Here is a 13,312-nt window from a genome sequence, read left to right as displayed (position 1 = left end):
TGTAAGAGGACATGTCTGACAGCTAAAGCTGTCCCTCAGTAGAATCAGCTGCCTAGTGGAGAACTTTCCATAACAGTATGTATTCAAGCAGCAGTTTTTAAATTTTTCTCAGGATGTTATAAAATGCATTTCCACATGGGTTGATGGTCTGGACACTGAGGCCCTTCCATGATGGAGAACAGCTTGTCTCCTGCCAGAGGTGATAATGTTGCAGTCAAAAAGCATGGCTTCAGGCTTTTGTTTTTGTTTTTTTTCATTTGTTTGTTTTTAAAGTCTGGATAAACATAGTGCTAAACTCTTAAAAAACAGGGTAAAAAATGTCTTTAATCTTCAAATTTTAATCTTATGCAAAGATTGTACTTCTTGGGGCGCCTGGGTGGCTCAGTGGGTTAAGCCTCTGCCTTCGGCTCAGGTCATGATCTCAGGGTCCTGAGATCGAGCCCCACATAGGGCTCTCTGCTCAGCAGGGAGCCTGCTTCCCACTCTCTGCCTGCCTCTCTGCCTACTTGTGATCTCTCTCTCTCTGTCAAATAAATAAATAAAATCTTTAAAAAATATATATTGTACTTCTTATTTCTCCAATTGACCTAAAACTTCAATTTCTATACATGGAAAACTCTGATTAAAAACTCTGGCTCTAGAGCGTATCATGCTTAGCGAAATAAGTGAAGCAGAGAAAGACAACTATCATATGATCTCCCTGATATGAGGAAGTGGTGATGCAACATGGGGGCTTAAGTGGGTAGGAGAAGAATCAATGAAACAAGATGGGATTGGGAGGGAGACAAACCATAAGTGACTCTTAATCTCACAAAACAAACTGAGGGTTGCTGGAGGGATGGGGGTTGGGAGAAGGGGGGGTGGAGTTATGGACATTGGGGAGGTTATGTGCTTTGGTGAGTGCTGTGAAGTGTGTAAACCTGGCGATTCACAGACCTGTACCCCTGGGGATAAAAATATATGTTTGTAAAAAAATTAAAAAAAAAAAAAAAAAACTCTGGTTCTAGGGCGCCTGGGTGGCTCAGTGGGTTAAAGCTTCTGCCTTTGGCTCTCAGGTCATGGTCTCATGGAGCCCCACATAGGGCTGTCTGCTCAGCGGGGACCCTGCTTCCTCCTCTCTCTCTGCCTGCTTCTCTGCCTACTTGTGATCTCCGTCTGTCAAATAAATAAATAAAATCTTAAAAAAAAAAAAAAGACCTCTGGCTCTGAGATGAGTCTGTATTTGAGTCTCAGTCTAAGACTCAGTCTGAGACTCTGTATTTGAGTCTCAGTTCTGTGGCATCCTTGGGGTATTTGCTTTACTTTTGTATGCCTCAGTTTCCTCATTTAGAAGACAGGAATAATAAGTGTGTACCCTTTGAGCAAGCAGCTAAGATTCTTTACTTGTCTGGCGCATAGTAAATGCTCATTAAATGCTTATTATTTGAGGGAGGGAGAGTTAGAGATGTGGATGGTTGCTGTAGGAAAACTTAACCTCATTTTTAAATTTTTCTCAGAGGAAACACAAAAATAGAAGAGGCTTGTGAAATGTATACCAGAGCTGCAAATATGTTCAAGATGGCTAAAAATTGGAGTGGTATGTATACATTTTTTTGTTTTTTTGTTTGTTTGTTTGTTTTTGCTTTTCAGGCAGGTAACTTTAAAATCATCTTGAAGGAAGAAATAGCTGTCTGCATTCCTCCTGTCTCACCTCCCTGGCTGAGACAGGTGTGCTTGCTGGAATAACTGGTGTGGCCACCATGGCCTGGAAGAAAAGAACCTTGATCTAAGTGAACAAAGCCTGTTTTTTTTGCTTGTTTGTTTTTTTACCTAAACATTGGTTGAGAATTTCTTACTGTGGGAGGAGCTCTGTGGTAGCTGATTGAGGTTACATTGAGAAATGTGACAGTAAGAGTGTTACTTCTATAAACTCCAACAGATTTATTGTTACTTTTTAACATAATGCTTTCTATCCAGTGAAATTACATGTAACAAAATCAATTCCAAAATAGTGGAATTATTTTATTGGTCTGAGAAAAGATGACTCTTTCTAACAGTGATTTGAGAATCAAACTTGTCCCCTACTATAAAAAAGGGGCTTGTTATGTCTCTGTGATAGGATCTTTCTGTAATGAAAATGGAGCCAGCCTTCAGCTAGAACAGGGACTGGGTCTGTAGTCCTGGCTTGCACCTGCTACATGATCTAAAGTAGGGATGTTGCCCTCTACACAAATCTTTTCCCCATCTGCTTTTTTCCCCTAGCTTTATTGAGATATAATGGACTATAATATTGTATAAGCTTAGGGTGTAACTGTGTTGATTTACCCATTAAGGCTGACACTTTAAAAGCATTTCAGTGAAGAAATTACTATAGAAATATAAGAATCTGAATGAATGGTCCTTTCTGAGTAAAATTCACTTATCGATTCAGTTTTAGGTTAAAAGGATATGTTATGTTTTCAAAATGTACTTACACCTGAATTATAATATATTGAAAACTGTAGAGGAGAAAAGAGCATTGTCTCACCATTTGTATCTTTTGTATCATATAAAGGTATAATCCAAGGAATGATTTGCATGTACTGATGAGATTGGCCATTGTATGCATAACAGGAGCCAATCTGTTAGAAGCATTTTACTTGGGAGGCCCAAGCTATTACTGTACTCTACTGAGGCGGAGCCCATCAGAGCTGCCATTCAGTTAGCTGCTGCCACATGTGCTTGCCTACTCCCCTGGCAGCCCCTCCTGTGGGACCGCCAACCCCATGATTCACCAGTTTAAGGGTTAAAGCATGGTGGGCAAGGGTTCCCCAGTCTCACTCAGTGGGGGGCCACTTCCTCTCTGATTGCTCAGACTGATGTCTCAGATTTTCAACACTACCTGGGCACTCTTTTTCTCTGGCTAGAGCCAGAGTTGAGCCAGGGCAGGCTGGATCGGGAGTCCGTACTGATTCTTTTCTTTTCCCTCAGGTGGAAGTCCAGAAGCCTGAGTAGGAACTGTGTGGTTACCTCTGGAAGAGGAGTCAGAATAAGGGATGATAGCCAAAGCTTTGTGGAATTGAATGCTTTATTTCTTAATACCAGCAATGGGTTTTTTTGGTGTCTGTCATGATTTTTGAAATGACTAACAATATTTTTTTTAAGTACCAAAAGGTCTTCTGATGTTCGTCATCATGTTTTTTCTAGTGAAGGGATCTCTTTCCCATCTATTCCTATAAGTGCTGACTTCCCTATTCCAGACCTCACTGAGCTGTGACCCCACAGGCTTTGTGCTTCCCAGTCTGTGGTGGTTCTCTCTGAGCCAAGAACTTCATGACACTGGGGGCTCATCCTTGTCCAGGTTCCTCATGCTGGCATTAAGGCATTAAAGCCTTCCAGAATTGTCCCCATAGCATTTTCAGCCTTCACCTCCCCTGCCCGCTGTGTTCATCCCTCCTGCAGGTAGCGTGGGCTTATCAGTGGCCTCTGTTCTGAGGTTTTTCTTGCCTTCAAGCATTTATTCCTTGTTCATGTCACTCCTGTGGCTAGGCATTCCTTCCCTCCTTCTTTTCTGCCACTCCAGAATTTACAGTCCCTGATCAAAACCTTTTTGAAAAAATTCTGTGCGTAAACCTTTCACATTATGTCTTGTCCCAGCAGAAACCCGGACCGCACCTAACCAAACCCACCCATCATCCCACAAGGAATGTGCAAGTTTTCACACTAACTGGGAGAAAAAAACATATTAAACCTCATATGAAGTTCAGTCAGATTTTGTTATAACTTAAGAAACTTTGAGTTTTGAAATTGTGGGCCTAATTTTCACTCTTTGAGATACTTACTTTGTCCGAGAAGGTTCCATCAGCGCTTTCTTCAACAATGACAGCCAAGTCCATGGGGCGCTGTGAGAAAAAAGATGAGCAAATAAGTATTCCTGACCTCAGTGTTTTACCTTTCTTCAAACACCTATAGCTTGATGCCCTGGTCAGTGTTTAATATATGCTGGAGTTGAACGGGACTGGCTCTGGTTCTAAATGGAGACCTGTTACTCAGGTGCCACTTGGAGGTTTCCTGGGGCTGAGAGATACTTTTGTCACTGTTCAACTTGGTTCAGGTTTCTTTACACATATCTGAGTTGCACTTGACCACATTTACATGTGCTTTTGACTGAAATGCTGCTTTTCAGTGACAAGGAACTTTTCCAGGAGTAGGTCCAGTACTTAAGAGCACAGACCACCCTGGGAACACCTGTTCCTCTGTGATTAATTGTAGTGACCTGTCTTCTTCAGCTGCAGGAAATGCATTTTGTCAGGCAGCCAAGCTCCATATGCAGCTTCAGAGCAAGCATGATTCTGCCACCAGCTTTGTGGATGCTGGCAATGCTTACAAGAAGGCAGACCCTCAAGGTAAGATGCACCTCCATCTCTGTGACTAGAACCATAGGGTCAATGTCAGGGACCTTTCTCACAGGATATGGTGCACAACCTTGGAGTCCTGGGAAAAATAAATTTTTGTGCTTTGGGATGATAGACATTTTAGTAATTTTAGGGATTTTTCCATAATTATTTTGAGGTTTTATGAGGAGAAATTATGTTCAATTTGTCCTGGCTATTTAGTTGACAGCACTGTTTTCTTAAATGCCATTTAACTTTATGAATATATTATTACTCAGTAAAGAAAAAGAATGGTCCCTCACTCCTAAATATAAGTGCATTTTAAGATCCAGTTAATGGGAGATTATAATATCTGATAGGTAAAAACAACTTATTCACCCAATATTCATCTGACTTTTTGAGGAATGTTTTTCAAAGTACTGGTTTTGAAGAAAGAATGAACTTGTATATTTAAAGTGGCAAAATTTGGGGCGCCTGGGTGGCTCAGTGGGTTGGGCTGCTGCCTTCGGCTCAGGTCATGATCTCAGAGTCCTGGGATCGAGTCCCGCATCGGGCTCTCTGCTCGGCAGAGAGCCTGCTTCCCTCTCTCTCTCTGCCTGCCTCTCCATCTACTTGTGATTTCTCTCTGTCAAATAAATAAATAAAATCTTTAAAAAAAAAATAAATAAAAAATAAAGTGGCAAAATTTTGCAGATATTATTTCTTTTCTAGTTAAGAGTATAAACTCAGTGATTAAAAGTACTAACTTCTTCCTATAGCACATGCACTAGTAGCTGTGGAGTCTCATTTTTCTCTTTTTTTTTTTTTTTTTTTTTTTTTTAAAGATTTTATTTATTTATTTGACAGAGATAAATCACAAGTAGATGGAGAGGCAGGCAGAGAGAGAGAGAGGGAAACAGGCTCCCTGCTGAGCAGAGAGCCCGATGTGGGACTCGATCCCAGGACCCTGAGATCATGACCTGAGCCGAAGGCAGCGGCTTAACCCATTGAGCCACCCAGGCGCCCTCATTTTTCTCTTTTAGCAGTGCATTTTAACAGAGAAATCCCAACTTTTATTATGAATATATAATTGAGAATGAAGCTGCTTCCAGGGCTTTTGTATAGAGATTAATCACATTCTATTTCCACATGTTAAAAACTGGACATGGCCTAAATGAACAGCACGGATAGGATGGTAAAATTATAATGCATCAGTATTCTAGAATATGATGCAGGCATTAATAAATTCCCTGGATTAAGAGCTTCTTCAATGAGCGTCAATATCTACATGGTAACCAAAGAACCTCATGAGAATTGAGATCTCAAATTTATGAAGAAAGGTGTGCACATAGAAATGCATCCAGAAAACACTGGAAGGAAAAGTGGATCAAAATACTAGCAGTGGGTTTGAGTGGCATCGTGGGTAGGTTATTTTTCTGTATTTTTAAAGATACAATAAACCGCATTTCTTAATATAGCGTGGGAGGAAGTTGAATTTTAATTTTGTTAATCTGTGCACCTTTCTAATGCTTCAGTCAGGCCTTTTCTCTTTGCTGCCTCCTTTAAAGCAAAAGCAATAAATTTGGAGCTGTCCCCCATATGTCAGCCTTATAAAGACCACCATTTTGTGACAGGAAATTTGTTGGCTCAGTGTTTCAGAAAATGAATAGAATTTATTAGCAGTATCACTAGATTTTTTTTTCTTCCTTTTGGCATATATCGGTAAACCAAAAATTAGCGTCTTTTAATGTTGTATGAAATGTTGACTTTGAGTTGTTTGAACAGGTATTTCGAAGTGCTTTTGATTTTGGCTGCATGAAGAATCAAATCTATTGAAATGATCTTCTTTATGAAGGACTGTCTTCTATAATTCATATATATTATATATATATAATTCATATGAATTATATATATAAATTCTAGAAGACATATATATGTACACATATATATATATAACATATATATATGATATCATTTGAGGAATGTTTTTACATTTATATTTTACCAACTAAAGCTGATCAGTGTTGATGACAGCCCACATGGTTTTGTCTGCTTTTTAATGTAGTCTTGGCCCTGGCTGGGGTCTTCACTGTCAAGTTGAGAGTACTGAGCCAGTCCCAGGCCAGCTGCAGTTACACCTGCTGGGAACTGACCATACTGAGGGGTCTGGCCTTGTGTGTGATTTCTGCTTGCTTTTTACTAACTCACCTGCCCACCGTCCACAGCAAATGCAACCTCTTCAACATTCTAGTAACAGCCAGGAAGGTAGGCTCCCCAGAACCCTCTTTGACTGAATGGATTTTTCATTGTTTTTCTTAAATGCCTTCGCTTCAGAGGCTATCAACTGCTTAAATGCAGCCATCGACATTTACACAGACATGGTAAGACACTGCCTTGCTTGGGCGGCTATGGGGTGGAATCCTGGAGATGGCTTACAGTTGTACTTTTGTCGTTGTTTTTTGCTTCCCAAAGGGATTGACATTCAAAATGGTAAAAGCAGGACGTACCTCTGTATTTTTGTTTGTTTTTTTTTTTTAACCCCAGGGAAGGTTTACAATCGCAGCTAAGCACCACATCACCATTGCGGAGATCTATGAGACCGAACTGGTAGACATTGAGAAGGTAAGCTGGGCACAGTTCCTCTACAGCTGGGTACGAGGCAGGTGGATGACATGACTCAGGGAGCTCTCTCCCAGAGTTAAGTGGTACAGCGCCATTGAGATGGCTTCATATGGAAGGTGGGTGGCCTGACAGACTGAAGACTAGATGGGCCTCTGTTGGGGTGAGCACGTGGCCCCTGAGAGCTGGGTAAGGTTTACCAGGCCTTCCTGTTATCTCTGCTCTGGGTGACTCATGTCAGGATGGTAGTGTCAGCAGAAGTCTTTCTCTTGGTCACCAAGGCCTCTGTGGCCCTGTGAAGGAAGCTTTAGGACTGCAGGCGTCTTCACACCTTTATATTCAGGCCCTGACCTGGAGGAGGAAGGAAGCTGAATGCCAGCTTGGCCACACCTGGTCTGGTTTGCTGAGCTCTGATTTATAGTAGCAAAAGAAGAGAGGCAGGAGAAAATGCTCACTGAGCACCACTGTTTCCCAGGCTCTGTTCTTGCTTGCATGCTGTGGATTTAACTGCTTTCCAGTTTTATAACACAGAGGTCCCCTGATGGGTGTGGGAGTTCGGACTTGGAAGGACTGCACTGCCTAGAACCACTTAGGTTGGAACCAGCGGAGCTGAGGCAAAGCTGGCCCCAGCACACAGCTTCCTCCTGTTTCATACTGTCTTCTCACAGGAGATGGCTGGCAGGGCTCAAGGTACCTCAGCAAGAGGAAGACATTTGTCAGACTCCAGAGGCTGCCACAGTTCTGGAGACAGATGTTTGTGTAACACTGTCTTAAGTACTGTAGAAGGAAGACAGGAGGTGTGACTGAGAAGGACAAACAGTAGTGGAATCCATTGGTTGTTTTTGCCAGGCTGATGAGCACCAGGCATGCTCTTAGGAGTACAGCTGTGTCCTATCTGAATAGTCAGAGCACTCCTTGAGCCTGCTGTGGCATCAGACAGGTGTCCCTCTTCCTCTCTTTTGTCTCAGGGTTTCTCTCAACCTCTGGCACAGGTGCCTAATGATGCCTCCTCTTCTCCCCGCCCTCTTGTGTGGGGCACCCAGGGTTGACTCCTTGTCTTCCTTTGCTCCACATTGCTCCCTTAGTACTCTCTGTGCACTCAGCATCATAGCTTTACAGATCATCTGTATGCCAGTGGCTTGAAAGTCCATCTGCAGTCCGCATCTCTTTACACCTCAGATTCTACCCTCCTGTCTGTGACCATCAACCTCCAACCCAGTGTGTCTGAGTCAGAATTCTGATACCCCACCATGATGTTCCCCTCCAAACCATAGGCATCCTTGCCTTCTCCTTTGCTGTACATCCAGCCTACAGGCGATTTCTCTGATGGTGTCCTCCATGCTCCCACGTCTGGGCACCTCTCACTCAACCTTGTTGTCAGCTTTCCCTGGATCTCTGCATGGAGCCTCCAAACTGGCTTCCCTTCTTTTCCTGCTTGAGCTCTGAGTCCTGGGCATAGGGTCCTCATCACCCCTTCTTTTGGATTCACCCTCTTCTGCTTCTGTGCATTTTCTTAGGGAAAGGGGGCTTTATACTGACAAATAGCATGTTGACCAAAATTCTAGGGGACCATCAAGAGGGTAGGTGTAATATGTTAGCAAGTTAGGAAGATAGACACTGTTGTCAATATAAGAAATTTCTTCCTGATACGAAATGGTAATTTCGTATATATTATACTGGTTTTGATACTGTGAATAATAGTGACCCTCTACCCCAGTGTAAGGATTGCCAGAGCAATCCTCTTTAAATGGGCTTTTTAGAAAAATTATCTTAAGATTTAGTCATTTCTTTTAAGGAGAGAGTGTGCACATGCATGTGTGTGTATGTGTGAGAGAGAGAGAGGGCAGGGGGAGGGGCAAAGGGAGAGGGAGAGAGACAGAATCTTCAAGCAGATGCCTCACTGAGTGCAGAGCCTGACTCAGGGCTCAGTCTTATTCCATGACCCATGAGATCATGACCTGAGCCCAAACCATGAGCCGGACGCTTAAACAGCTGAACTACCCAGGCGCCCCTAAATGGGCTATTAAATGACCCAGAGGAACTGTGATTCATTTCTGTTTCAGCCCCTCAAGAACATGATTTAATACTGTTTGTTACTGTGTAGGTGTGCTGTGGCAAGTTCATGTTAGGTCCTATCTAGGGGTACATGTTCTAAGAATTGATCCCATCTGAAAGCCGTTTAAATCTATCTACAAAGTAGACTCTTCTTGTGACTTAGAAATTGCATTTGCTTTAGGACACTGATGAGGACCACAGTCCTAGAGGGTCTTGTCTCTCATTTCAGGATTCATATATTTTCCAGCATCGTGACATTTACCAGATTTCCCAGGAAGGAATATTATTGCAGTTCCTTTGGTGGGCTACTTAAATAACAGGATAACAAGCTGGTTTTGTATTTATTGTTATGTGTGGTGTTGCTATTGGTGGCTGTGCTCTACTTTTGATATTTATCATGATCTTTGAAATTGTAAGAAACAGCAAGCAGATTTCTAATGGGAAGGGTCTACTTGTGCCTGTTAAATTTCACTACATTTTAAAATTCTAAACCAGGTGTGGACATCCAAAGATGACCTGTGAGGCTGTTGCCAGGCACCCGCTGGTGAAAGGACAACATAGGCTAAGGGTGGGGGCCACGGGGACTCTGGAATCCCCCGCCCCTTATCCAGAAATAGTTGTAGAGGAACATGGTATTGCTGGTGCGAGTCCTTAGGAACCAGATTACTATTTCCCAGTGGGTTGCAGTTTGCAGCTGATTGGAACCTGTATCTTCTACACAGGGATAGTAGGGCAGGTCTCTGTCTGGTACTTTCCAGTGTCCTCGGAAGAGCCAGTCCCTAGAATGTGGTGGGTCAGAACTGATGCCTGGGATAGATGTTTAGTGGAGTAGGAAGTATCACACCACAAATAAGCTTTCTACTACCAAATATTCACCACAGCCTATGGAGGAGAAGGTTGGTGCCTTCATGAAGATAACAGAAGCCATGGGATTTATAGGACCTTTGAAATACAGTAAATGGAAGATTAAGGTTGTAGCCCTGCGCATGTATACTAGCTGTGTGGAGAAAACTGACTTTGAGGAATTCTTTCTAAGGTGTCAGATGCCTGATACATTCAATTCATGGTTTCTTATGACTCTGCTTCACATCTGGGTGTGTCTAGTCCAAATGAAGCAGGAAGGGCAGAGTGGGAAATACTTGTGTGGGATCATAGTTCATTTATGTGGGACGATGTTACAGTGTGGCAGAGTCATGGGGCTTAGGATCATCTAAAGCAAAACTATCAGATGGGGTCACAAAATGGGTTAATGTGGTTTTTTCCATTACGATGTTCTCCCTACAGAGTGAGGAATGAACAGAGTTTACATATGTATTATAAAAGTCATACATGTTCATAGACTAAAAAAATCAAACAATAAAAAGCATTTAATGTAAAGACAAGTGTCCTTTCCTCATTCCAACCTCCCAAAAGTAACCATTTTTTTTTTTAAGATTTTATTTATTTGACAGAGAGAAAGATCACAAGTAGGCAGAGAGGCAGGCAGAGAGGGGGGGGGAAGCAGGCTCCCCGCTGAGCAGAGAACCCAAAGCGGGGCTCCATCCCAGGACCCTAAGACCATGACCTGAGCTGAAGACAGAGGCTTAACCCACTGAGCTACCCAGGCACCCCAGAAGTAACCACTGTTAAGAGTTGATGTGTATCTTTCTAGTTGTTTCCTATGTAAGTGTAAATTATAAATATGTGTCCTTTAACATGACACAAATGGGCTTAACCATACAGTTTTGCATCTTGGCTTTTTAACTGAATACATATTAATTTTTTTTTTTTTTTAAGATTTTTTTAAAGTAATCTCTACATCCAACCTAGGGCTCAAACTCAGGACCCTGAGATCAAGAGTTGCCCCAATGACTGAGACAGCCAGGTGTCCCTATATGAGATACGCTTTTACTTTATGATTGTTTTTAAAATTCAAAACATTTTAACTAAGACAAAAATCCCTTTAATCATGAATCTCATTGATAACCTAGTCGGTTACCTCTTTTAGGTGGTAATCACCTGTTTCCACTCTGGTGTTTATCTTTAAAAAGCTTTCTTCTGTGTTATCTATAGAAAATATATAATATTGATTTTGTGTGTGTATATTTGATTATACATATCATCCTGTGTACTAATATGCAATCAATATGTACTTACTTTTTTTTTCACTTGACAGTATGTCTTGGAGATTTTTCCATGCTACATGGGAGTTACTAAGTGGGAGGTCGTCACTTGTATTTGTTATAATTATTTGTTATAATTATATTATTTGTTATAATTATTTTCACACACTCCTATATCATCATCAAATGGTATCCTGTGCTTACTCTATGTATAAAAATTGTGGTCTTTGAGGCTAAATCATGGAGGTGATGGTTTCCTACTGAGAGGATATTTCCAAATTCTCATGTCTTTGGAGGAATTGTATATATAGGAACCACAGTGGACATGTGTTCATCTTAAGATGTTTTCAGGGACATTTACATGCCTTTCTCTGGGACAGCAGACCATTGGCATTTCTGTTCATTCTAAAAGAAAAATAGCATATGTCAGAGTTTTAGCTCCTATATAGCAGCGTCATGATCATTTGTTTTGGAGTCAGTGAGTACTGACTGTCTTTGTAAGTGTGTTCTTTGGTTTCTTGTTCATTTTTTTTTCACTATCAGGCCTTTCTGCTATCTTTGCTATCCAGAGTGGGTCAGCAGCCTTGAAGCTATTCATGTAGCAGAGTGTTCCACATGCCCTCAAGTACTTACTGTCCAACTCTGGCAGCACCCAGTGGATATAGGGTGGTACTTCTAGTCCCAAATCACTTAATGACAACCAGTGACACCCCCTGGCCAGCCAAAGCTTTAGCTGACTGCCATGCAGTGGCACAGTAGCTCTTCTGATTAGCCTGTTTTTTTCTTGTCACCATTGACTAAACTTGCTTGGACGTTAGACTGCTAGAGCCATGTGGGCACATGGCTTAATGAGCTATAGGTTACTGACTCTTAAACCTCAGGAACCTCTTAATTATCACCCCCCACCATGAATTTCCTTTGGACCTCCATAAATATCTCCATCATGATCTCCAGCACTTTGAACCTTCTGTGTTACTTTATAATGTTAGTTTCACTTGACTGCATGCTTTGTAAAGCCAGGAGACCTGTCTTAACCAAGTTTTTGCTTACATAGTAAAGCGAAACACTGAGTGAATAAATACTTGTTGAATGAATGAATAAATTGAATTTCAGCCTCTGAAATTGTTTTAAAGCTTCCCCCCCCACAAAAAAAAATGAGCTGTGACAACTTCTTTTCTCTGAAACTTCCCTGTTAAGCCACTAGATAAGGCTTTCCTTTCAACTACAGCTTCTTTCAAAACTTGGGAATATCATAAAGTTTGATTATTGTTTTAATTAGTATTATTAAAAACCAAGCTTTGGTTTTCCTTTTTACTATGATAAATCTAGCCGTAGTTTACAGTTATAACATTTCGATGAACCACTATCATTATTGAAGAACTATTAGGTTAAACCATATTCTCCACATTTGGCCATTTATTTTTACCCCCAGAACAGCAGTTACAGACAGTTCAATCCAACACTGTTCATTGAGTTCTGGTGTTGTAAGAACTGTAGAAATAAGTAGTGACACTCCCCACCACCCTCCAGGAGGTCTAGGGGCCATCATTTGAAATGCAGCTTGCCTTCATTCACTTAGCATCTATTTATTGAGCACTACTGTATGATAGACATGCTAGGCTCAGGGACATAATGGTGAGTGGAACTCTCATACAACCTGCCCTCGCAGAGCTTACATTTTAGTGGGAGAAGAAATGCATTGATCAGATCATCCCACAGGCATGTGTATGTGACAGCTCTAACAAATGCTCAAAAGGAATCTGTCCCAGATGTTTTCTATATGTGTTTATGTATTTGTAAAAAGAGGGCCACAGTGTGTCTTTCATGTATTTTTGTTAATTTAATATTTCATGAAGAAATTTCCATAGTGATACTATCATTATCTTTTTTTTTTTTTTCAGGAGGCTCCAACCACCCAATGTGGAGCCCAACACAGGGCTTAAACTCACAACCCTGAGATAAGGCCTGAGCTGTTATCAGGAGTTGGACCCTTAATCAACTGAACCACCCAAGCACCCCATCATTATTCTTTTTTTTTTTTTTTAAAGATTTTTTAAATTTATTTATCAGAGAGAGAGAGGGGGAGAGAGCGAGCACAGGCAGACAGAATGGCAGGCAGAGGGAGAAGCAGACTCCCTTCTGAGCAAGGAGCCCGATGTGGGACTCGATCCCAGGACGCTGGGATCATGACCTGAGCCGAAGGCA

At 41.6% G+C, this 13,312-nt stretch overlaps 1 protein-coding gene and 1 pseudogene across 2 annotated transcripts in view; both read left to right on the top strand.

The window, feature by feature from the left end:
• The window catches only part of NAPB (NSF attachment protein beta), a 50,908-nt gene that overhangs the window by 21,070 nt on the left and 16,526 nt on the right, over nt 1–13,312 (top strand). The window contains exons 2-5 of one of the 2 annotated variants that reach the window (XM_004754105.3): nt 1,497–1,576; nt 4,248–4,364; nt 6,666–6,712; nt 6,876–6,953. In XM_004754105.3, the coding sequence (XP_004754162.1) occupies nt 1,497–1,576; nt 4,248–4,364; nt 6,666–6,712; nt 6,876–6,953 (322 nt within the window). Of the gene's footprint in view, nt 1–1,496; nt 1,577–4,247; nt 4,365–6,665; nt 6,713–6,875; nt 6,954–13,312 lie in introns of those variants that run through there. The other variant, XM_013057046.2, reaches the window with a different exon arrangement.
• Nucleotides 8,850–10,479, top strand: LOC101677095 (annotated as a pseudogene).

Source organism: Mustela putorius, unplaced genomic scaffold, assembly GCF_011764305.1.
Source record: "Mustela putorius furo isolate JIRA1106 unplaced genomic scaffold, ASM1176430v1.1 tig00000253_pilon_pilon_pilon, whole genome shotgun sequence".
NCBI lineage: Eukaryota > Metazoa > Chordata > Mammalia > Carnivora > Mustelidae > Mustela > Mustela putorius.
Note: the sequence above shows the minus strand (reverse complement) of the source record. Positions and strands in the feature narration are given on the sequence as shown.